Here is a 22,514-nt window from a genome sequence, read left to right as displayed (position 1 = left end):
AGAGCACGCCAGGCACTCCTGTCTTCCACTGCCTCCCGCAGTTTGGTCAGACTCATGTTTATAGCTTTGAGAACACTGTCCAACCACCTGGTCCTCTGTCGTCCCCTTCTCCTTGTGCCCTCCATCTTTCCCAACATCAGGGTCTTTTCCAGGGAGTCTTCTCTTCTCATGAGGTGGCCAAAGTATTGGAGCCTCAGCTTCAGGATCTGTCCTTCCAGTGAGCACTCAGGGCTGATTTCCTTCAGAATGGAGAGGTTTGATCTTCTTGCAGTCCATGGGACTCTCAAGAGTCTCCTCCAGCACCATAATTCAAAAGCATCCATTCTTCGGCGATCAGCCTTCTCTATGGTCCAGCTCTCACTTCCATACATCACTACTGGGAAAACCACAGCTTTAACTATACGGACCTTTGTTGGCAAGGTGATGTCTCTGCTTTTTAAGATGCTGTCTAGGTTTGCCATCGCCTTTCTCCCAAGGAGCAGGCGTCTTTTAATTTCGTGGCTGCTGTCCTAGTGGTCATTTATTCTCTGGTCACCGCTATAGACTTCTCCGTGGTCTTTATAGCTGAGGAAGCTGTGTTGAAGTGAAATGTTCTGGAAGGCCTGCAGATGCCATGTTGGTAGTCAAGATAACCCCCAAAATAATTGGTGGTTGATTGCAAGAAGGAGCTCAGAGATGTTTATGTTTCCTTGCTTTAATATATGCTAATGGGCTTGCTTTGAGGTTGTGCTTATCTGTGGACCGGAGGATGCTGGGCTCTTGGCCCAGGGAGGGAAGAAGCTTTGGATAGCTTCCACCTGTGGCCTCACCAACAGTGTTCAAAACTCCCATTTTGTGACAGGGAATTTCATTGGTGCAAGCAGTTTCTGAGCTCTGGGCACAGTGTTGTTGTTGTTGTTTAGTCGTGTCTGACTCTTCATGACCCCAATGGACCAGAGCACGCCAGGCACTCCTGTCTTCCACTGCCTCCCGCAGTTTGGTCAGACTCATGTTTGTAGCTTCAAGAACACTGTCCAACCATCTCGTCCTCTGTCGTCCCCTTCTCCTTGCGCCCTCCATCTTTCCCAACATCAGGGTCTTTTCCAGGGAGTCTTCTCTTCTCATGAGGTGGCCAAAGTACTGGAGCCTCAGCTTCACGATCTGTCCTTCCAGTGAGCACTCAGGGCTGATTTCCTTCAGAATGGAGAGGTTTGATCTTCTTGCAGTCCATGGGACTCTCAAGAGTCTCCTCCAGCACCATAATTCAAAAGCATCAATTCTTTGGCGATCAGCCTTCTTTATGGTCCAGCTCTCACTTCCATACATCACTACTGGGAAAACCTTGGCTTTAACTATACGGACCATTGTTGGTAAGGTGATGGGCACAGTACTGCGCCTAAGATTTCAGATTAAAACTGCAGAGTGGAAGGAAAGGAGGACCTTTTTCTGCCTCTCCACTTCCAGCTACTCTCTGAAGACTGGAGAAGAGACCCTCTTAAGAATATTAGGGGGGTGAGCGGGGGAAGGACTAGACCGTGTGAGAAATGAACATAATATTTTAGAGGCAGTTCATTCATTTTCGGCTTTGTGTTCTTGTTATTAAAAAAGCACGCCGAGACATTCCGTTGTTGCGCCCATAACCTAGGTTTAAGGTGCCATTTAGCTCCTAGCTTTCATATCTCAGTTTCTAACACTGCTCACCAGCCAGTTGTGATGGGAGGTTCTGGGCAAAGTGACAGGCTGCTTTGTGCATAAAGGATGGATGAGCGTTTGATTGGGCGCAGACAAGTCACCATTTCTTTAATAAAGCACTAGAAGTGCCCGTTCTGGTGTTTTTGACATCTTTCTTTGGTATTCCTGCATCAAACCACTCACTCAGGCCTGCCTTTGGTTCAGAGCAGAAGGGCACATCAACTTGCGATACAGAATCCAGCCATTTGTGTGAGATGTTAACACAATAATTCTCAAACCATCTGTGAGTGATGTGCAGTTGCACGTTGGTCAGGGTTGCCAGCCAACCCATGCAATGTGTCCCCAAGACGCATTGTTCTTCACTGTTCTAGCAGTATATTCCCAAGCCTGTTTTGTTTTTGTTTTGTTTTTCTGTTTTTGGCAACTTTGGTTGATTATCCTTTCCGCCCACATTTGCCTAATACACAAAAAATAGATATTTCATCCTTGGAAGGATAGCGTTTATCTCAATGACCATTTATTCTGATCCTCTGCAGTGGAAAGAACTATCTACAGTTCATGGCAGGTTAGACATTTGTGTGCAGTGAAAGCCCAGAGGGTCAGGCAAAGGTCTCCTTTCAAGGGTCCGGTTAAAAAGATATTTTGGAACTTCTGTCGCTGTGCATATTTTCCACAGGAAGTGTGGCAAATGGGACTGCACAGGCCTTCTTTTTGTGAGAGATTGCTTGCTTGCTTGCTTGCTTTATAAGTTGCTTGTCAGACTATGAATTTGAAAAAAAGCAACTTTCACTCTGGGAATATGTCACTGAGCTCTCAGAAACTAGTACTTGAGTAAGATGCTTTTACCAGGAATGGCCACATGTTAAAGAATGTTTAGTCCAGGTTTGAGGAACTTGTGACTCGCTAGACTGGTTGATTCCCCGTGGGCAGTTGCTGTCATTTAACAGAGGGCATTATCATAATCCACATTCTGCTTGAGGCAAGCTGTTTCTGAAGCTGGAAGGTGAATATTTTCACGCTGGCTTAAAGTGTACCCACCCTTGCATAATATCCTTGTTATTTCCATTGGGGAGATTTTATTCTTTACCCTGCTGTCATGACAATGGAACTGTGCCAGTTTTTATGGTTAGTAAGTCTGGGAATGTACCAGGCTTGCCCTCCTTAGGGCATCATAATAATAATAATAATAATAATAATAATAATAATAATAATTTATTATTTGTACCCCGCCCATCTGGCTGGGTTTCCCCAGCCACTCTGGGCGGCTTCCATAGAAACCAAAAACCCCACTAAAATATCATACATTAAAAACTTCCCTGAACAGGGCTGCCTTAAGATGTCTTCTGAATGTCAGGTAGTTGTTTATCGTTTTGACATCTGATGGGAGGGCATTCCACAGGGCAGGCGCCACTACCGAAAAGGCCCTCTGCCTGGTTCCCTGTAGCTTTGCTTCTCGCAATGAGGGAACCGCCAGAAGGCCCTCGGCGCTGGACCTCAGCGTCCGGGCAGAACGATGGGGGTGGAGACGCTCCTTCAGGTATACTGGGCCGAGGCCATTTAGGGCTTTAAAGGTCAACACCAGCACTTTGAATTGTGCTCGGAAACGTACTGGGAGCCAATGTAGGTCTTTCAAGACCGGTGTTATGTGGTCTCGGCGGCCGCCCCCAGTCACCAGTCTAGCTGCCGCATTCTGGATTAGCTGTAGTTTCCGAGTCACCTTCAAAGGTAGCCCCACGTAGAGCGCATTGCAGTAGTCCAAGCGGGAGATAACTAGAGCATGCACCACTCTGGCGAGACAGTCCGCGGGCAGGTAGGGTCTCAGCCTGCGTACCAGGTGGAGTTGGTAGACAGCTGCCCTGGATACAGAATTGACCTGCGCCTCCATGGACAGCTGTGAGTCCAAAATGACTCCCAGGCTACGCACCTGGTCCTTCAGGGGCACAGTTACCCCATTCAGGACCAGGGAGTCCTCCACACCAGCCTGCCCCCTGTCCCCCAAAAACAGTACTTCTGTCTTGTCAGGATTCAACTTCAACCCATTAGCCGCCATCCATCCTCCAACCGCCTCCAGGCACTCACACAGGACCTTCACCGCCTTCACTGGCTCTGATTTGAAAGAGAGGTAGAGCTGGGTATCATCTGCATATTGATGGACACCCAGTCCAAACCCCCTGATGATCTCTCCCAGCGGCTTCATATAGATGTTAAAAAGCATGGGGGAGAGGACGGAACCCTGAGGTACCCCACAAGTGAGGGCCCAAGGGTCTGAACACTCATCCCCCACCACCACTTTCTGAACACGGCCCAGGAGGAAGGAGCGGAACCACTGTATAACAGTGCCCCCAGCTCCCAACCCCTCTAGACGGTCCAGAAGGATGTTATGGTCGATTGTATCAAAGGCCGCTGAGAGATCCAGCAGAACTAGGAAACAGCTCTCACCTTTGTCCCTAGCTCGCCGGAGATCATCAACCAGTGCGACCAAGGCAGTTTCAGTCCCATGATGAGGCCTGAACCCCGATTGGAAGGGATCCAAATGGTCCGCATCCTCCAGGCGTGCCTGGAGTTGTTCAGCAACCACACGCTCAATCACCTTGCCCAAGAATGGAAGATTTGAGACTGGGCGATAGTTGGCCATACTGGCCGGGTCTAAAGATGGTTTTTTATAATTATGGTTATAAATAATTGGCCATCACTAAAATAGATCAGGAATTGATGATAAGAGAGATTAAGAGAAACAAATTTGCAGGAGAATTATTTTATTGTATTTAAGTAAGTGGTTACAGATTTGGAAATAAGATTATAATTTGCTCGACAAAAACTTATTAATGATGTAAGTGGGAGCGGGAGACGTGAGGAAGTTTAAGGATATTATGAAATTTTGTTAAAACAAAGTAACAATGTTTATTAATATTGTATTCTTTTTTCTAAAAACCCTAATAAATATTTATAAAAAAAAATAAAATAAATAAAGATGGTTTTTTAAGAAGCGGTTTAATGACCGCCTCTTTCAGCGGATCTGGGAATGTTCCCTCACAGAGGGAAGCATTCACCACCCCACAGAGCCCATCGCCCAGCCCTTCCAGGCTTGCTTTTATTAGCCAGGATGGGCAAGGATCAAAGAGACAGGTGGTTGGTTTCACGCGTCCAAGCAGCCTGTCCACATCCTCGGGGGTAACGGATTGAAATTGGTTCCATGCAACTTGACCAGACAGAGCTCTAGCACTCTCCCGCCCCAGCCCTGCTCCCACGGTGGTGTCTAGCTCCTTCCGAATATGAGTGATTTTATCTGCAAAAAACTTTGCAAAATCGTTGCAGGAGATCTTGGGGTCTTTACAAGGCCCCGATGTTAAAGGTGGTTCCGTTAAATTGCGGACCACCTGAAAGAGTCTCCTGCTACTATTTTCTGCAGATGCAATAGAGGCGGTGAAGAAAGTCTTCTTCGCCGTCGCTATCGCCACTTGGTAGGCTCGACGTTGAGCTCTAACCTGTGTCCGGTCAGAGAAGCATGACTTCTTCTCCCTCTCTCGTCTTTGAAGATGGGTCCATTTGGGGGGCTTTGAGTATCCTCGTCCCAGTGACCCACTATTATTCTGGAAAATGAAATTTAAGCAGTTCCAATTGCAGCTAATTGAAATTAAAGACTTGCTGGTTGTTTTGCTGTGCTCAGTCTCATGCCTGGCCTGGGAACATTCAGATCAAAGTAATGTAGGGAGGCAGGACCACACAGGCTAGAGATGTCCTGTTAGACTTGGAGGAAGGGGCTCAGAGCTGGGGTCAGCAACCTTTTTCAGTCGTGGCCTGGTCCACTGTCCCTCAGACCATGTGGAGGGCCGGACTATATTTGGGGGGGGGAAATGAACGAATTCCTATGCCCCACAAATAACCCAGTGATGCATTTGAAATAAAAGCACACATTCTACTCATGTAAAAACACGCTGATTCCCAGACTGTCCGCGAGCTGAATTGAGAAGGCGATTGGGCTGCATCCGGCCCCCGGGCCTTAGGTTGCCTACCCCTGGGCTCTTAGGAAGCAAAATAGGTTGTAAGCAGAGAAGTTGCACATTTTATCCCCTGATATCAGTCCTGTACTGTTGTTTGAACATGGAGATCTGTTATTTGTTAGGGCCTGTTGAAGAAACACCAGTACGGTGCTGGCAGCAGAACATTTTGATTGTCTGGGGCTTATGAGATCAGGTGCTTGAGATTTTTCTAGGTATGTGTCAAGGGACCTTACGAAAGACTGTTTCCCTTGGTAATCCGAACTCCTGGGTCAGCTTCCTAGTGACTATGAGAGACTTCTTGGAGTTTTTGGAATACCTGCTTTTATAGGGTGAGAATGTGGGACGCAAGTAAGCATCTATAGTCAGTGCTAACTGACCCAAGAAGAATCTGCAGAGCGCTCAGAAATAGCGAACTCCTAGCCAGAAACATCCAAGCAACTTCTAGCTACCTCCCAAATAGCGGCTAGGAATGTTAATGTGAAGAGCTGCACCTATTTTTTTTTCTGAGGCGATAAAAATGCAATGACTTTGAGGGAAGCATAGTTAAACATTTTAACTACACAGCTGTTTCTAGATACGGTTTTTATATCACTGGTTGGACCACTGAGCTGCAGTGTATACTTTTACCAAAAAAAGACTGAATCACATCACCTCTCTCTGTTTACTTTTTTCCCATACACATATATAAACATAACATATACTAATAGCGAACGTAAGTGATCAAGTGTTTATCGATTTGGAAGACATACTGGGCCACCCAAAAACAAGATAGCGCTTTATGCGTGCCTTGGGACTTGATTAAGGATGCAGAAACCACCGCTTCATTTTTGGGTGGCCCAGTTTTCACTTCCTAAACTGATAGGCAGGAAAATCTAAAAATCGAAAACAATGGTCTGGACCTGGGAGCTTCTAAGATATCAGGAATGGGGTAGGGGAGCGGCAAAGCATATGCCCACGCTGCCCAGGGTGGGCGCACTCCCGAGGGGTGTGTGGCGTGGAGGGTGCCCTCCCAGGCGCAGGATAGCCACTCGGGTGCCCGGCGTGGCGCACATGCCCTGCAGCCAAGGACGGAGCGAGCCGCCCATGGCAGACATTCAGTGTGCCGCCCTCCCACGACTCCCAAGCCTCCCCAAAGCTGTCAAAACAAAGTGGGAAGGGGGGAATTGAAATACTTTATTGTCACTTGTACAACTTGTATACAGTGGTACCTCGCAAGACGGAAAACTCGCAAGACGAAAGGGTTTTTTGTTTTTTGAGCTGCTTCGCAAGATGATTTTCCCTATGGGCTTGCTTCGCAAGATGGAAACGTCTTGCAAGTTTGTTTCATTTTTCTTAACACCATTAATACAGTTGCGACTTGACTTCAAGGAGCAACTTATAGCACGCGGTGTGGTAGCCTTTTTTGAGGTTTTTGAAGACTTTGGTGATTTTTGAAGCTTTTCCAAAACTTTTCCGACACCGTGCTTCGCAAGACGAAAAAAATCGCAAGACGACAAAACTCGCGGAACGAATTAATTTCGTCTTGCGAGGCACCACTGTACAGTGAGATTACATGAGCACCCTCCACTCAGCTCAATTAGTCTTAATTCCCCTCGTTTACTGGCGCACACCCACCAAACCCGAAAGTCAGTTGCCCTGTTGTTATCTTTTCATTCAGCAGCCTAACAGCCCAGGGATAGAAGCTGTTCTTTACCCTGTTGGTGCGACTAATTCTGCTTCTATATCTTCTGCCTGAGGGCAGGTGATCAAGAAAGTGCCGGCCAGGGTGTGAGTCATCCCTGAGAATTTCTCTCACTCTCCTGAGGCAACGTTCTTCCGCTATTTCATCCAGCGGATTCACGGGACAGCCCATAATATCTTGTGCTGTATTCACCACCCTCTGTAGGCGTTTCCTATCAGTTGATGTGAATGCCGCCGGCAAAGCAGCACAGCTCCACCCCTTACCCCGACGACTCGGGGTGGGCGTGGGAGTCGTGGGCGGGCGCTGCGCTGAATGTCACCCCCCTCAGTGAGGGCACTCGGGGCAGTCTGCCCCTACCGCCCCCCTTCCTACGCCCCTGGGGTAGGGTGGGGCTCTGGAGGTGGGAGGGAAGAAGTGGAAATTGGCCTTAGGAATCTTATGAGAGAGGGAGAAAAATGTATCTCTTATCTACAGTGGTACCTCGGGTTACAGACCCTTCAGGTTACAGACTCCGCTAACCCAGAAATAGTACCTCGGGGTAAGAACTTTACCTCAGGATGAGAACAGAAATCCCCCGGCGGCACCAGGAGGCCCCATTAGCTAAAGTGGTGCTTCAGGTTAAGAACAGTTTCAGGTTAAGAACGGACCTCCGGAACGAATTAAGTTCTTAACCTGAGGTACCACTGTACTTTCATCATGCCATGCGTAATTTTTTTAACTTCTATCACCTCACCTCTAACTCACCTTATATATATATATATATATATATATATATATATATATATATATATATATATATATTTATTAAGGTTTTTACAATATTACAAAATCATTTACTTGTTTCCCAGACCTCCTCATACCTCCCTTTTTTGTATTCCAGTTCAATTTATTAGTTCAGCAATTCCTTTCCCTCCTTATTTTATCCTGATCTTTAATCTTAAATTATTATAGCATTAAATTTTTGCCTATTAAAAATCCATTTTTTCATATTCTTTTATACCATTACAGCTAGAAACCACTTAACTTCAATCCAACATCATTCTAACATTCATTAATTTTACACCTCTAACTCACCTTTTCTGTAAACTATAAAATCCCAAACACTGCTATTTTTCTTCATAGGGGAGACACTGCATCTTGGTTTCCCATTTCTGGTCGCCCCCCCCCCCCAACTCCATCTACTTCTTCCCTAACTTCTCACATGAAACTCTGTGGTGTTAGCCTAATAATGGAGGGCGTGGAGAAAAGATATAACCTTTGAGAAGACACCCCCCCCCCCAATGTTTCACAATGCTGCGAATGTCTGGTCACTCAGGGCAACAGGGCTTCAGTGCCAGTAATCCTCTAAACATGGGCTTTAATTCCGAATAAACATGTGCTTTAATTCCAAATATTTTCTGGAAAGCCTGCATGTGACCTCTGCTGAACCAAGTCCTTTGGAACGCTGCCCGTTACACAGGCTTCTTGTGGGAGTTATGAGTCTTTCTTTTACTCATTTAATGCATTTTTGTTGAGACGAAACATCCGGCAGAGTATTAAAAAAGAAAGGTATAAGAGGAAGAACTCCCGTCAAGTCTCTGTAAATCCAGCTGACATTGTTTTCAGACAAACTACTTTATAATCAGTTGCAGATGAAGAGATTTCTCCCCCTGGGAAAGGCCTAACATGAGAAGGGCGTTTTTGATTGCCTCGACCTCCCAGGTGCCATAACACAACTTGACAGCAACGAGGCCCTGCATATTAACCCTGCTGCTTCTTATCCGTGGCTCACATGATAGCTCTGCGTCCTGCAGTAGGCGGCCGTGATTCTGGAATGAAAACTATGAAGAGTTCCCACGGATTGGGTCTCTTGTAGAATAAGCAAGCTGGGAACAGTCTCTCTGACTTCAGCCGTCAGAGGTGCTCGATCAAACGCTCCTTCTGGAAATCTGCAGCAAAAGACTCCTAGGAAGAAGTTCCTAGAACTAAATAAGAAGGTTTGCAGCACCTGCTAGTGATTCCTAGCAACGTCCGTTCAACATCCTGGGTGTGGCAAATTCGCAAGCACAGAAACTTTGGTTTTGCACTGGGCCAATTATAGCTGCAAAACTTTGTTCAAGATGCACGTCCTTTTCATTAACACGTGTTATTGCTTGCACACTGGGCACTAGGGCTCTAGTAGCTATTCAGTAAATTTGATTTCTAAATTGATATTGGGGGTTTTGATATGGTAGAAGCTTCACTTAAGAAAATGTTTAGAATGTGCAAATTGCCACTGTTTTAAAAAACCTAATCGGCATGAATGATTCTCTTGACAGCTGTGTCTTTAGATGACTTTCCTCCTTTTTCTACTGTTCCCTTCCTGAATCACATGGGAAAACTCACCTGGTGGCAGACCTTTCACATTTGCTATTACTGAACTCAGTTGTGAGGAAAATTTAAACAAGCTAAATTTTTGCAAGCAGCAAGAAAAATCCTCCAAAATGGAAGACAGTTTTTTACCATAAAGACATATAAAGAAAACAACCAAGAAAATAATTTTGGATCAGTCTTTCACAACTAGCTTTCAATTCGTGAAGATTCCAAATTTATTTGCATTTGTCTTCCCAGTGAAATTTACAACCTGGGACTAATTTTAAACAATAATGAAGGGAACAATGGGAGAAGGAAGAACACAGGGCAGTTGTGTGCTCTTTTGTCTTGGCATTAAGGGAACCATCAAAAGAGAAAGTGGATATTTGGTGGGCTGTTTCAGCCTCTGGAAGCAGAAACGGTAGATGCTAAATATTATCTGGAGTAGCTGTTAGCATCAGAGTTGAAAAAGGGGGAATTAATGAGTTTTAAAACAGTGCAGTTGGTATGACTGTAGGATTGCAATGGGGACCAGAGTTGGCTGAGCCTTTGCTTGCTGGTATTGACCTCTTAAAAAGCAGAGACATCACCTTGCCAACAAAGGTCCGTATAGTTAAAGCCATGGTTTTCCCAGTAGTGATGCACGGAAGTGAGAGCTGGACCATAAAGAAGGCTGATCGCCGAAGAATTGATGCTTTTGAATTCTGGTGCTGGAGGAGACTCTTGAGAGTCCCATGGACTGCAAGAAGATCCAACCTATCCATTCTGAAGGAAATCAGCCCTGAGTGCTCACTGGAAGGACAGATCCTGAAGCTGAGGCTCCAATACTTTGGCCACCTCATGAGAAGAGAAGACTCCCTGGAAAAGACCCTGATGTTGGGAAAGATGGAGGGCACAAGGAGAAGGGGACGACAGAGGATGAGATGGTTGGACAGTGTTCTCGAAGCTACCAGCATGAGTTTGACCAAACTGCGGGAGGCAGTGGAAGACAGAAATGCCTGGTGTGCTCTGGTCCATGGGGTCAAGAAGAGTCGGACACAACTCAACAACATCAAAACAGTGCAGTTGGTATGACCGTAGGATTGCAATGGGGACCAGAGTTGGCTGAGCCTTTGCTTGCTGGTATTGACCTGTTTCAGGTAGCATTGTTCCAAATGGAAGCTGTGTTTGCGAGAATAGAGATAACCTACTCAAAGACAGACTATAGCTCTCCTGGAAGGTGCAGTCCAGATGAGGAAGCATTGACGTGAGATGCTCACTTGTCAGACACAGGCAACCAGACTTACAAGCCAGAGGAGCCAATGAGTTTCTGTCTGCGTTCCTTGTGTCCTGCAAGGGAGTGGTCCGCGTCTGTAGAACAGTGCAGCCTTTCAAAAGATGTGACACTGCGCACAACAGGATGCAAGTGCGCCACTGACATCCTGCAGTTTATGAAACTGTTCCATAGAAACACAAACTATAATTGGCATTTCCTGTCCAATGGAGATGACAATATTGCTTTTTCATGCATGGGATGATGGGCCCACACGTAATGGGGTTTGCATTGTTAAAAAGCAATTCTAACAAAGTATGCAGCCATCATTACATACTGTTCATTTTGGCCAGAGCTGGATTTAGGTTTGATGAGGCCCTAAGCTACTGAAGGTAATGGGGCCCTAAAAGTCTGGAACGGATGAATCCATTTTGCGTTGCTTTCTATGTGAAAGCGCACCTCGGTTTTGGAACGCTTTGGTTTTGGAACAGACAAAGTCTGAGAACCAAGGTACCACTGTATATAGAAATGAGCAAACCAGTGATATTTTAGGGAGCAGGCTAGCAGGTGGGGCCCATTACTTACATCATAGGAGCCTACACAACACAAAACACTGTTGCTGTATGTAGGTTTTACTTTATTTGTTTTTTATCATATTTTGGAAATGTACATTCAGGTTTCTTCCCTTTAATTTTTTTGGGGGGCCCCAAAAGAGTGGGGCCCTAAGCTATAGCTTCTTTAGCTTATATTAATCCAGCACTGATTTTTGCAGCCATTCATATGTTGCCATCTCCAAAGTCTGTATATTTAATTGCAATTCTGTAGAAAGGAATACTAATATATATATCCCATGTTGCCCAAGGCACTGCAGGAACTGATTAAGGGGTTCCCTTCTATTAATTATTTTACCAATAACATAGAAAATAGAAAAACATAAACAGACTTTTGTCAGGCTCAAACTTTTAGCTCCCAACATCTTCACTGGCTACCTGTTTGTGTCTTGGCTCATGCTAGCATTGGCCTTCATAGCTGCAGGCCCAGTTTAGCAGACTAGCACACTGATATTTGTCCATCGTCCCCGTCAGCAGTATCAGCAGCAAAAAAAATTAGCTCCAGGTATGTGTTGCATGGGGACGGGTGGTGCTGTGGGTTAAACCACAGAGCCTAGGACCTGCCGATCGAAAGGTCGGCGGTTCGAATCCCCGCGGCGGGGTGAGCTCCCATCGTTTGGTCCCAGCTCCTGCCAACCTAGCAGTTTGAAAGCACGTCAAAGTGCAAGTAGATAAATAGGGACCGCTTTCTAGCGGGAAGGTAAACGGCGTTTCCGTGTGCTGCGCTGGTGCTGGCTCGCCAGATGCAGCTTTGTCACGCTGGCCACGTGACCCGGAAGTGTCTCCGGACAGCGCCGGCTCACGGCCTCTTGAGCGAGATGAGCGCACAACCCTAGAGTCGGTCATGACTGGCCCTGACGGGCAGGGGTACCATTACCTTTACCTATGTGTTGCATGAGCATCAATGGCTGAATTGTTGATTACAGGATGGTTAGAAAGAGCACAAGAATTGGGGTGGGGGTGAAGGGAGGGAGAGAAGGTTCAGTGTTCATTGTGCAAAAGCCCCTTATTTCCACTGTAGGATCCTGAGAATTTCTGTGTTTCCCAGACTTTTGATTGCATATTTGTATTTCCCAGAGGGTCCCTTCAGGTCTAAATTCCTTTCTGCCTTGGGAAGGCTGTTCAGTGGATCGTGGGCTTTTCTTGTGATCATACAAGGCAACAGAGATAAATAAATGTCTTGTTACCAAAGTTGGGTGCCTCCCCCTCTCTCTGCCGAGCAGGGGCAAGAGCCATGGGGTTCTAGGCACTCACCCAGGGTCTGTGTTCCTTTGGATAATCGAGACACAGTGGAGACCGTTGAAGTTTTAAGAAATATGGTTTATTCTCCTATTGACACCTTCAGTCTGCATGGAGCGAGTCCAGATCTTACAGCATGGTCATCTCAAGCGGGGCTTGTTCCTCCACAGCAATGCAGCACTGGAGTCCAAGGCATCTCTCCCAGCCAGCCTTCAGCCAGCCTGCCCAAGATGGATCCCAGTCCTCCTTCCTTCTTCTTCTTCTTCTTCCCAGCAACCCTTGCTCAAGCCTCTCTTTTCCTGTCACCTCACACCCAGTTACCCTGGCAGCCTTCCCAATCCCCAGTCTCTGTTCACACCTGAGGACAAGAGGGGAATTCAATTCTCTTGCATTACCAATGGCCCTCAATGGCCCTGTATTGTTTCTTAATATTTAAATATTAAATTTTAATATTTAATGCTGTACTGTTTTTAACACTTGATTGGGAGCCGCCCAGAGTGGCTGGTGAAAGTCAGCCAGATGGGCGGGGTATAAATAATAAATTATTATTATTATTATTATTATTATTATTATTATTATTATTAGCACTAGCTTGGCCAGGTCGTGTGTTGTTTTTTGCATAGGCTAGCCCAGGAATTCCTCTGCAGCTTGTATCTCTCCCTTCACGTTCCAAATCATCAATATGCTACCATTTATTAATTCCTAGGGTTTAGGACAGGCATGGCCAAACTTGGCCCTCCAGCTGTTCTGGGACTACAATTCCCATCATCCTTGACCATTGGTCCTGTTAGCTAGGGATGATGGGAGTTGTAGTTCCAAAACAGCTAGAGGGCCAAGTTTGGCCATGCCTGGTTTAGGAGGTCTGCGCACACACACACGCGCACACACACACACACACACCGCAAAAGTATAACAATATCTTTCACTCAGCTGTTCAGCCCTGGGCTGTCTTGACATTGTGGTTTTGGGATGCCTTGGATTGGCAGCGCTTCCTCGCGAAGATTGCTGTAGCTGACTTGAGTCCGAAGGTCTGTCTCTTCCCATGGCACTTACGGCCCCCCAGGGACCCACTTCCTCTCCAATGCTGAAGCAGATCCGAGGGAAATAGAACAAAGGGTCACAACCCAGCCAACTCTGCCTAGCCAAAGAAAGAAGCTCGCGATTCTAGCCTGCAATCTAAAATCCAGCAGGGCCTTTCGTGCTAAATAAAACTTTGGAGCGCTGCGAAAAGCTTCCACCACCACCCCTTTCCTTCTCCTAGGGCTCAGTTAGATTTTTTGCTTGAAATCCATGGGCAATGTTCATCCATTAGGAGTAACACAGTAGTTTAGGAGGGGGAAATAATCTCCCTTACCCCAGGGGGAGACCTTAAAAGCAAGGTAAATGTTTCTTAGGGAGATATTGCCATTTATTTATTTATTTATTTATTTATTTATTTATTTATTTATTTATCAAATTTTTAAATTGATTTTCTAAAATTTATAAACAAACTAACTGACATAAATCCTAACTGTGCATAATCCAGTCTTAGTAACATTGTTAAGTGACTTCCTCAAATCCCCCTGGCTGAGTTTCAATGTGTATCATTGTAACCGTTTTCCAAAACAGATTTTTCATAAAATTAACTTAATTGCTTAACATCTTTCTTTCTTTTCATTTTAACTTTAAACTTCAAAACATTTCATTTTAACTTGAAACATATTCTTCTATAACATCACATATTTAAATCCTAAGCCTATCTGTTATCTGCAAGTGTTGTTGTTGTTGTTTAGTCGTTTAGTCGTGTCCGACTCTTCGTGACCCCATGGACCAGAGCACGCCAGGCACTCCTGTCTTCTACCACCTCCCGCAGTTTGGTCAGGCTCATGTTTGTAGCTTCGAGAACACTATCCATCCATCTCATCCTCTGTCGTCCCCTTCTCCTTGTGCCCTCCATCTTTCCCAGCATCAGGGTCTTTTCCAGGGAGTCTTCTCTTCTCATGAGGTGGCCAAAGTATTGGAGCCTCAACTTCACGATCTGTCCTTCCAGTGAGCACTCAGGTCTGATTTCCTTAAGAATGGATGTGTTTGATCTTCTTGCAGTCCATGGGACTCTCAAGAGTCTCCTCCAGCACCATAATTCAAAAGCATCAATTCTTCGGCGATCGGCCTTCTTTATGGTCCAGCTCTCACTTCCATACATCACTACTGGGAAAACCATGGCTTTAACTATACGGACCTTTGTTGGTAAGGTGATGTCTCTACTTTTTAAGATGTTGTCTAGATTTGCCATCGCCTTTCTCCCAAGGAGCAGGCGTCTTTTAATTTCGTGACTGCTGTCACCATCTGCAGTGATCATGGAGCCCAAGAACATAAAATCTCTCACTGCCTCCATTTCTTCCCCTTCTATTTGCCAGGAGGTGATGGGACCAGTGGCCATGATCTTCGTTTTTTTGATGTTGAGCTTCAGACCATATTTTGCGCTCTCCTCTTTCACCCTCATTAAAAGGTTCTTTAATTCCTCCTCACTTTCTGCCATCAAGGTTGTGTCATCTGCATATCTGAGGTTGTTGATATTTCTTCCGGCGATCTTAATTCCGGCTTGGGATTCATCCAGCCCAGCCTTTCACATGATGAATTCTGCATATAAGTTAAATAAGCAGGGGGACAATATACAGCCTTGTCTTACTCCTTTCCCAATTTTGAACCAATCAGTTGTTCCATATCCAGTTCTAACTGTAGCTTCTTGTCCCACATAGAGATTTCTCAGGAGACAGATGAGGTGATCAGACACTCCCATTTCTTTAAGAACTTGCCATAGTTTGCTGTGGTTGACACAGTCAAAGGCTTTTGCATAGTCAATGAAGCAGAAGTAGATGTCCTTCTGGAACTCTCTAGCTTTCTCCATAATCCAGCGCATGTTTGCAATTTGGTCTCTGGTTCCTCTGCCTCTTCTAAATCCAGCTTGCACTTCTGGGAGTTCTCGGTCCACATACTGCTTAAGCCTGCCTTGTAGAATTTTAAGCATAACCTTGCTAGCGTGTGAAATGAGTGCAATTGTGCGGTAGTTGGAGCATTCTTTGGCACTTCCCTTCTTTGGGATTGGGATGTAGACTGATCTTCTCCAATCCTCTGGCCACTGCTGAGTTTTCAAAATTTGCTGGCATATTGAGTGTAGCACCTTAACAGCATCATCTTTTAAAATTTTAAATAATTCAGCTGGAATATCATCACTTCCACTGGCCTTGTTATTAGCGATGCTTTCTAAGGCCCATTTGACTTCACTTTCCAGGATGTCTGGCTCAAGGTCAGCAACCACACTACCTGGGGTATACGAGACATCAATTTCTTTCTGGTATAGTTCCTCTGTGTATTCTTGCCACCTCTTCTTGATGTCTTCTGCTTCTGTTAGGTCCTTTCCACTTTTGTCTTTTATTATGGAAATCTTTGTACAAAATGTTCCTTTCATATCTCCAATTTTCTTGAACAGATCTCTGGTTTTTCCCATTCTATTGTTTTCTTCTATAACTTTTATATGCCTGTTGTCTTTGTCCATGGAGTTTTCTTGGCAGGGATACTGGAGTGGCTTGCCAGTTCCTGCTCCAGGTGGATCACGTTTGGTCAAAACTCTCCACTATGACCTGTCCATCTTGGGTGGCCCTGCACGGCATAGCTCATAGCTTCTCTGAGTTATTCAAGCCCCTTCGCCACGGCAAGGCAGTGATCCATGAAGGAGTTATCTGCAAGTATTTCTATTTAAATTGTCTTAGCATATTTAGCTAAATAGCCTTTGAATTTCATATAATTTATATCTATTTATTTATTTATGGGGGGGAGGGAAAGCAACTTTATGTCTTGTTGACATTTCTGGAAGCCACCGGAGGCCATTCCCTTGTACAAAGAGTGACCGTGCAGAGGCAAGTCTGTACTGCCGATTACACCAGTGACGCAGCCTTGCTCGCAAACAGGAAACAGCTGTCCCTCTTTGCTCTCCCATCTCTGCTGCTTGGATGAGGTTGACCCTTGAAGCTGGACAAGCAATAGTTCCTTCAAGAAGCTGGATACTGTCCGGCCAGCCCATGGCAATTAGCCACCTGAGAGAGGGTTGGACTAGATCAGCCTTTCTCAGCCTTGGGTCCCCAGATGTTGTTGAACTACAACTCCCATCACCCCTAGCTAGCAAGGCCAGAGCTCAGGGATGATGGGAGTGGTAGTCCAACAACATCTAGGGACCCACAGGTTGAGAACCGCTGGACTAGATGATCCTCTTGGTCGCTTCCAGTTCTATGACTCTGGTGCTCCTCTTAATTTTGGTCTATGCAAAGGACCTCTACCTTCTCCCTCCCTCCCCTGTTTGCCTAGATGTGTGTGCCTTATTTTTATTGTAAGTCAGTGGGCCCCTCCAGATATCCTTTTTCTTGTGCATTCTGGGCTCCTGGTGGTTCTTTTCTGATCCCACATTCAATAGGGTTTACACTTGCAAAGGTTTTGGGGTTGTCCTACTGCTTCATTTCCAACCAGGGCATGGCCTGCCGCTCCCTGCTGAAATCCTATAGCTTTTTGTACCACAAATGTTTCGGTTTCTTTTTCTGTCGTCCTGTTTTTGCACTATACTACAAGAGTGTGTCTCTCTCCAGATGGCAATAATGCAATAACAGTTGCAACCAACCAATAGTTGGTTGGTTGGCTTCTGTCTGTCTTGGGATTAGAACAGAGGTGTGCACCTTTGAGGGTGAAGTCAAACTGCTGGAAGGTTGCAGTGCCTGCTATGACTGTAGAGACAGATATGGGAGAGACATGTTTTGTTGCAGTTGGGGCAGATGAAGGTGTCTGGCTGTACTGATGCCGGTGTATCATGGCGTTTCTTCTCTCTGTGCTCCTCCCAGTGGTCATTCCTCTTCTAATTGTCTCCAGGCTTCCTGCAGCCAATCAGAAGCTGCTCTTTGGTTTCCAACGTTTTGGAAGCTGAATGGACTTCTGGAACGGATTCCGTTCAACTTCCAAGGTACGACTGTCCTTCATCCTATTAATTCCTGTCTGCGCTGCCTGACTTTCTGACTTTCTCTTGTTTCCAGGACCGTCCATTGTGACACCCCCAAAAGACGTCTGGAATGTGACTGGGGCCCAGATTTTCCTGAGCTGTGAGGTCATTGGTGTCCCAACCCCAGTGCTTACTTGGAACAAGGTCAGTGACGTTTGATGTTAATTTTGAAAATGATCCCCTGAAATCAATGCAGTGCTTCACCAGAGCACTGCCAAGTTCTCCCAAGATCTGCAGAAGAGCACCTCCAATATGTCCTTCTCCCAGCTCCCATTGATTCATTCCATTGGGTGTCGTTGCATGGAAAGCCCTGGTGGATTGTGTCCTCTGCAAGACCACTTTGTGTGCTAACCTAGATAGGTAATTTTGACACATGAAGGGATACAGGAGGAGGACCGGGGGTTTTAGACAATTGGAAAGGTATTGTTTTGAGCAATTAACCACTGAGAAAGGTGACTATAAAGGCATTCCAGATGCATAAACAGAAGGGATTAGGACGGAACATGACAAAACAAGAATGAGGCTTGGAGGAGGGGAAATCCAAATACGTTGCCAAGTCAAACACTCCCTCGGAGCTCTGCAAGCATAATTGAGATTACTGAAAGGGGAGCGCTTTTTTTATTTGTATTTTGCCATAATGACAACTGATAAAAATATTTGAGGGGGAGGTTTTTTAACAACAGTTACTTGCAAAAACAAAGCTACCGACTCTGTGACCAAAAGAGATTGTGCAGTTTGTGGATAAGTAGAATAGATCCACCCCACCCTGTGCCTTGCTTTCCAGCACCTTTTCTCCCCGGTTAGTTTCTGAGCAAGCTCTGGGTTTCGTCCCTGTTTATCCTCCTAAAACCAGCTCTGTTGCACTTTACCATATTAGGGCCTCTGTAGGGAAGAGGCACAAGTATTAAGGAATGCCTCCTTCTGAGCTCAAGCATATTCTGAGCGCTTTGGAAACACGGAGATATGTTGCAAGTGCTCTCACGATCCTCCGCCCATGCTGCTGTCTGCAGCCATGCGGGTGTTAGAGAGGAGGACAGGAGAGCTCAACTAGATAACAAAAGCATTCTTGGTTTCTTTGAGGTGGCAAAGAGTCTGCGCATTGTGTCTGGAGGCTCTCCGTTCCCAATTCCTATCGAACCCCCCATGTTTCTGAGATATCTTTAGGCATGATTAGGGATTCTGTCCCTTTGGGATGGGGCAGTAGCATTAGCTAGAAGAACCAGGTTTACACCATGGGAATTTGCTGGGGTCCAACTGTGAACCTGAATGCTCAGGTCATCGCCATGGCCAAGAGTGATTTTGCAGTTCATCATGGCTGCTAGCCATGGGTGGGAATCAACTACCGTATTTTTCGCTCTATAAGACGCACCAGACCACAAGACACACCTAGTTTTTGCAGGAGGAAAACAAAAAGAATATTCTTAATCTCAGAAGCCATAACAGCAAGAGGGATTGCTGCGCAGTGAAAGCAGCAATCCCTCTTGCTGTTCTGGCTTCTGGGATAGCTGCGCAGCCTGCATTCGCTCCATAAGACGCACACACATTTCCCCTTACTTTTTAGGAGGGAAAAAGTGAGTCTTATAGAGCAAAAAATACGGTAATTGGTCCTGCCAGCAGAAGCCCCTCACAAGATCTTCCACTTGCACAATGGGCCTCCCTGCCAAAATTGGGGATCAGAAGCACCCCCGGAACAGTGCGCAGAGGAGGAGAGGAAGGGATTTTTCCATTTGGCAAGGCAATATGCATGGCCTGACAGAGCTGTGGCCTTAATGCAATGCTGAATTCCTCCCATATAATTATATTTCCTCCAAATGTGTAAAACTTCCAGCTCTCTTAAACTCTGGGAAATGAAGGTATTGGGACCATCCAGAGGCAATTGGAGTGGGGGGACTTTAACACTAAGACTTTCCCCTCATTTGCCAGATAATAAAAGGCCAATATGGCGTCCAAAGAATGGAGCTTCTTCCAGGAGATCGGGACAACTTAGCCATCCAGACTCGTGGTGGTCCTGAGAAACATGAAGTGACTGGTTGGGTATTGGTAAGTGCCTATCCTCTTTTCAGTTGAATTAATTAGAGTGGGTTGTATCCATCGTTAGTCCCCCACTTAAATTACTAGACACGACTAACTTAGGCCCATTAATTTTAAGGGGGTCTCCCTGTGATTATTCATAGCTCTCAGCTTACAGATTTGAAAATAAGGGACCAGCAGCCTCGAAAATAAGGGATCAGCAGCCAAAATAAGGGATTTTGGCTTGCCTGATACAGAAATCACGTACTCATGGAGCCATGCTGCTTTGGCTGCCACTGACCTTTAAAGCCCTAAACGGCTTCGACTCAGTACACCCGAAGAAGCGTCTCCATCTCAATTGTTCAGCCTGGACACTGAGGTCTTCCTCCAAGGGTTTTCTGACTTTTCCCTCACTGCAAGAAGGGAGGTTACAGGGAACCAGGCAAAGGGCTTTCTCGGTAGTGGCACCTGCCCTGTGGAACGCCCTCCCACCAGATGTCAAGGAAATAAAGAACATAAAACTTTTAGAAGATGCCTTCTTCAGGGAGGTTTTTAGTGTGTGATGTGCTGTCTTTTTACTGTTGTTTTTTTGTTGGCAGCTGTCCAGATTGGCTGGGGCAACCCAGTGAGATGGGCATAATAATAATAATAATAATAATAATAATAATAATAATAATAATAATAATAATAATAATAATTAATAATTAATAATGGGATGGGAAGTTTGAAGATCACTTTTCCTCTTGACCTTTTGAGTGGAGTTTGGCCTCTGACATCTTGCTCAACTTCATTCAAATGGAGAAACCACTTGAGTTTTTTACGATTGAGCGGCATAAAATTTGTTAAATGAAATGAATAAAGTGTGTGTGCATGCGTGCGAGAGATATATTTCAGGTGAGGCCTAACTGGGTGTATTTCCCTTCCAAGGTGGGTCTGACAACTTTTAAGTTAGGAGCAGGGCGTTCCTTTGTATGGTGGCACTATTGGAATTTACTTCAGAGAGACCCATTGAGGCAGCTCTGCTAGGGGCTTTCAGAAGGCAGAACTTGCCATTTATTTGGGATGCCTGCTGTTCCAAGTAAATAATTTGCTGCTGATTACAGATTCAATGGGCATTATATACTGTGATTGCATTAAAAGCCTGGAGAGCAGAAAGCTGGGACACAAGTTATGGCTTGGATCTGAAGAACAATAGGCACACTTCCACTGAGACTCACCCCCCCCCCTCCATGCTTTCTTGCCAAAGCTGTGTGAGAGTCAGGATGATGCAGAACAGTACGTTTGGTGGGGTGGGTGGGGGAATCACCCCTGCACAAGGAGAAATACCCAGTATGCCCCCATGGGGAACCTTTGGATCCAGACCATAAAAAATAAATTTGAGAACACATGTTTTCCATCTAGAGATGAACAGCCTTCAGAACTGTTTCCAGGGTCTTGCTAGACATCTTTTCAAGAAAGATATGAGACAAATGCAGATCCCTTCATTTTAAAACATTCTCATGCCCACAATTACACGTTATTTACTTAGGTGTGTGTGTGTGTGTGTGTGTGTGTGATTCATATCCAAATGCTTTCCATTAATTGCAACAAAAACTGAAGTTGTTCCAATTGTTCATCTGGAAAATGTCTTGCAATGGACTTGGGGCTCAGATTAACCAAATATCCAGGATGCAGCCTATTTATCATGGTTCTGTTTCAACAGATATCCCCTTTGAGCAAGGATGATGCTGGAGAATATGAGTGCCATGCACTGAACTCCAAAGGAGAGGCAACAGCTTCTTCAAGAATTACTGTGGTTAATTCTTTACAGGAAATACCCACAAAAAAAGGTAGGGAGTTTTTGTGTGTGTGAGAGAGAGCGCACTTTACTGCATTGGGACCAATATGAAAAGTCAACATGTGACTGGATATAAAAAAATGTGAGCCTGTTGACTTTAGTAGCATATCGTGTACAGTCATGTTTTAACATTTCCTACAAGAATTCAGAAAATCTGACGAGTTTCAATGGGTGTTCTTAAATGTCAAGACAACTGAAAATAAGGTGTTTTTTTTAATTGACACAATGCAAAGTCATCAAGAAGGTGAAACAGGCTCCCACTCATGTCTGGAGCTGTTTTTCTTTCCTGGCCAGCTTAGCAAAGCAAGAGGATGGATTCATAGTTCCCGCTTGACTTGGTGATTATAGTCCTGCAGGACATTGTAAAAGGAGCTGGCAGGAGCCTGGTATGGAGACGCATGCTTGAGCATTGGCTATCCCAACATTCAGTATTGCTTGCAAATGGGTCCCAGGTCAGGACAAGAAATCATGCTTTTGTATATGTAGCCTAAAGACCCTGTTTATCTATTATTGGGGAGCTTTTACAGATATTTCTTAAAGCAATATGTTTTGGGGTTTTTGTTGTTGTTGTTTTTTGCTTAAAGGGAATTCACAGTGTTTCTCAGTTCTCTCACATGCATTTCAAAGAAAACATAACCCTACTGCATTTATTTATTTATTTGCAGGAGATAGTGCTGAACTGTGAGATCTGAAGATTCTATATTGCACATGAAGAAGTAGAGGCAGGCTATCTCATCCATGCCAGGTTTATGTTAATCTCCCGGAAAACTGCTGTGTTTACTTCCCTTTCATGCCATCTCTACAGTTATTCATCCCTTGTATAATTTTTGCTAAAGTATCAATAAAATATTTTACAACGGA

The 22,514-nt window shown here is 45.2% G+C and overlaps 1 protein-coding gene across 1 annotated transcript in view; it reads left to right on the top strand.

Moving 5' to 3' along the window:
- Window positions 1-22,514, top strand: part of IGFBP7 (insulin like growth factor binding protein 7) — a 30,454-nt gene extending 7,940 nt beyond the window's left edge. Inside the window, exons 2-5 of the mRNA XM_028712092.2 lie at window positions 17,841-17,950; window positions 19,730-19,846; window positions 21,519-21,645; window positions 22,319-22,514. Of these exons, the coding sequence (XP_028567925.2) occupies window positions 17,841-17,950; window positions 19,730-19,846; window positions 21,519-21,645; window positions 22,319-22,338 (374 nt within the window). The 3' untranslated portion in view covers window positions 22,339-22,514. The remainder of the gene's footprint in view (window positions 1-17,840; window positions 17,951-19,729; window positions 19,847-21,518; window positions 21,646-22,318) is intronic.

The sequence above is a fragment of the Podarcis muralis genome, chromosome 17, assembly GCF_964188315.1.
Source record: "Podarcis muralis chromosome 17, rPodMur119.hap1.1, whole genome shotgun sequence".
Classification (NCBI taxonomy): Eukaryota; Metazoa; Chordata; class Lepidosauria; order Squamata; family Lacertidae; genus Podarcis; species Podarcis muralis.
This window is presented reverse-complemented; position numbering and strand designations above follow the sequence as displayed.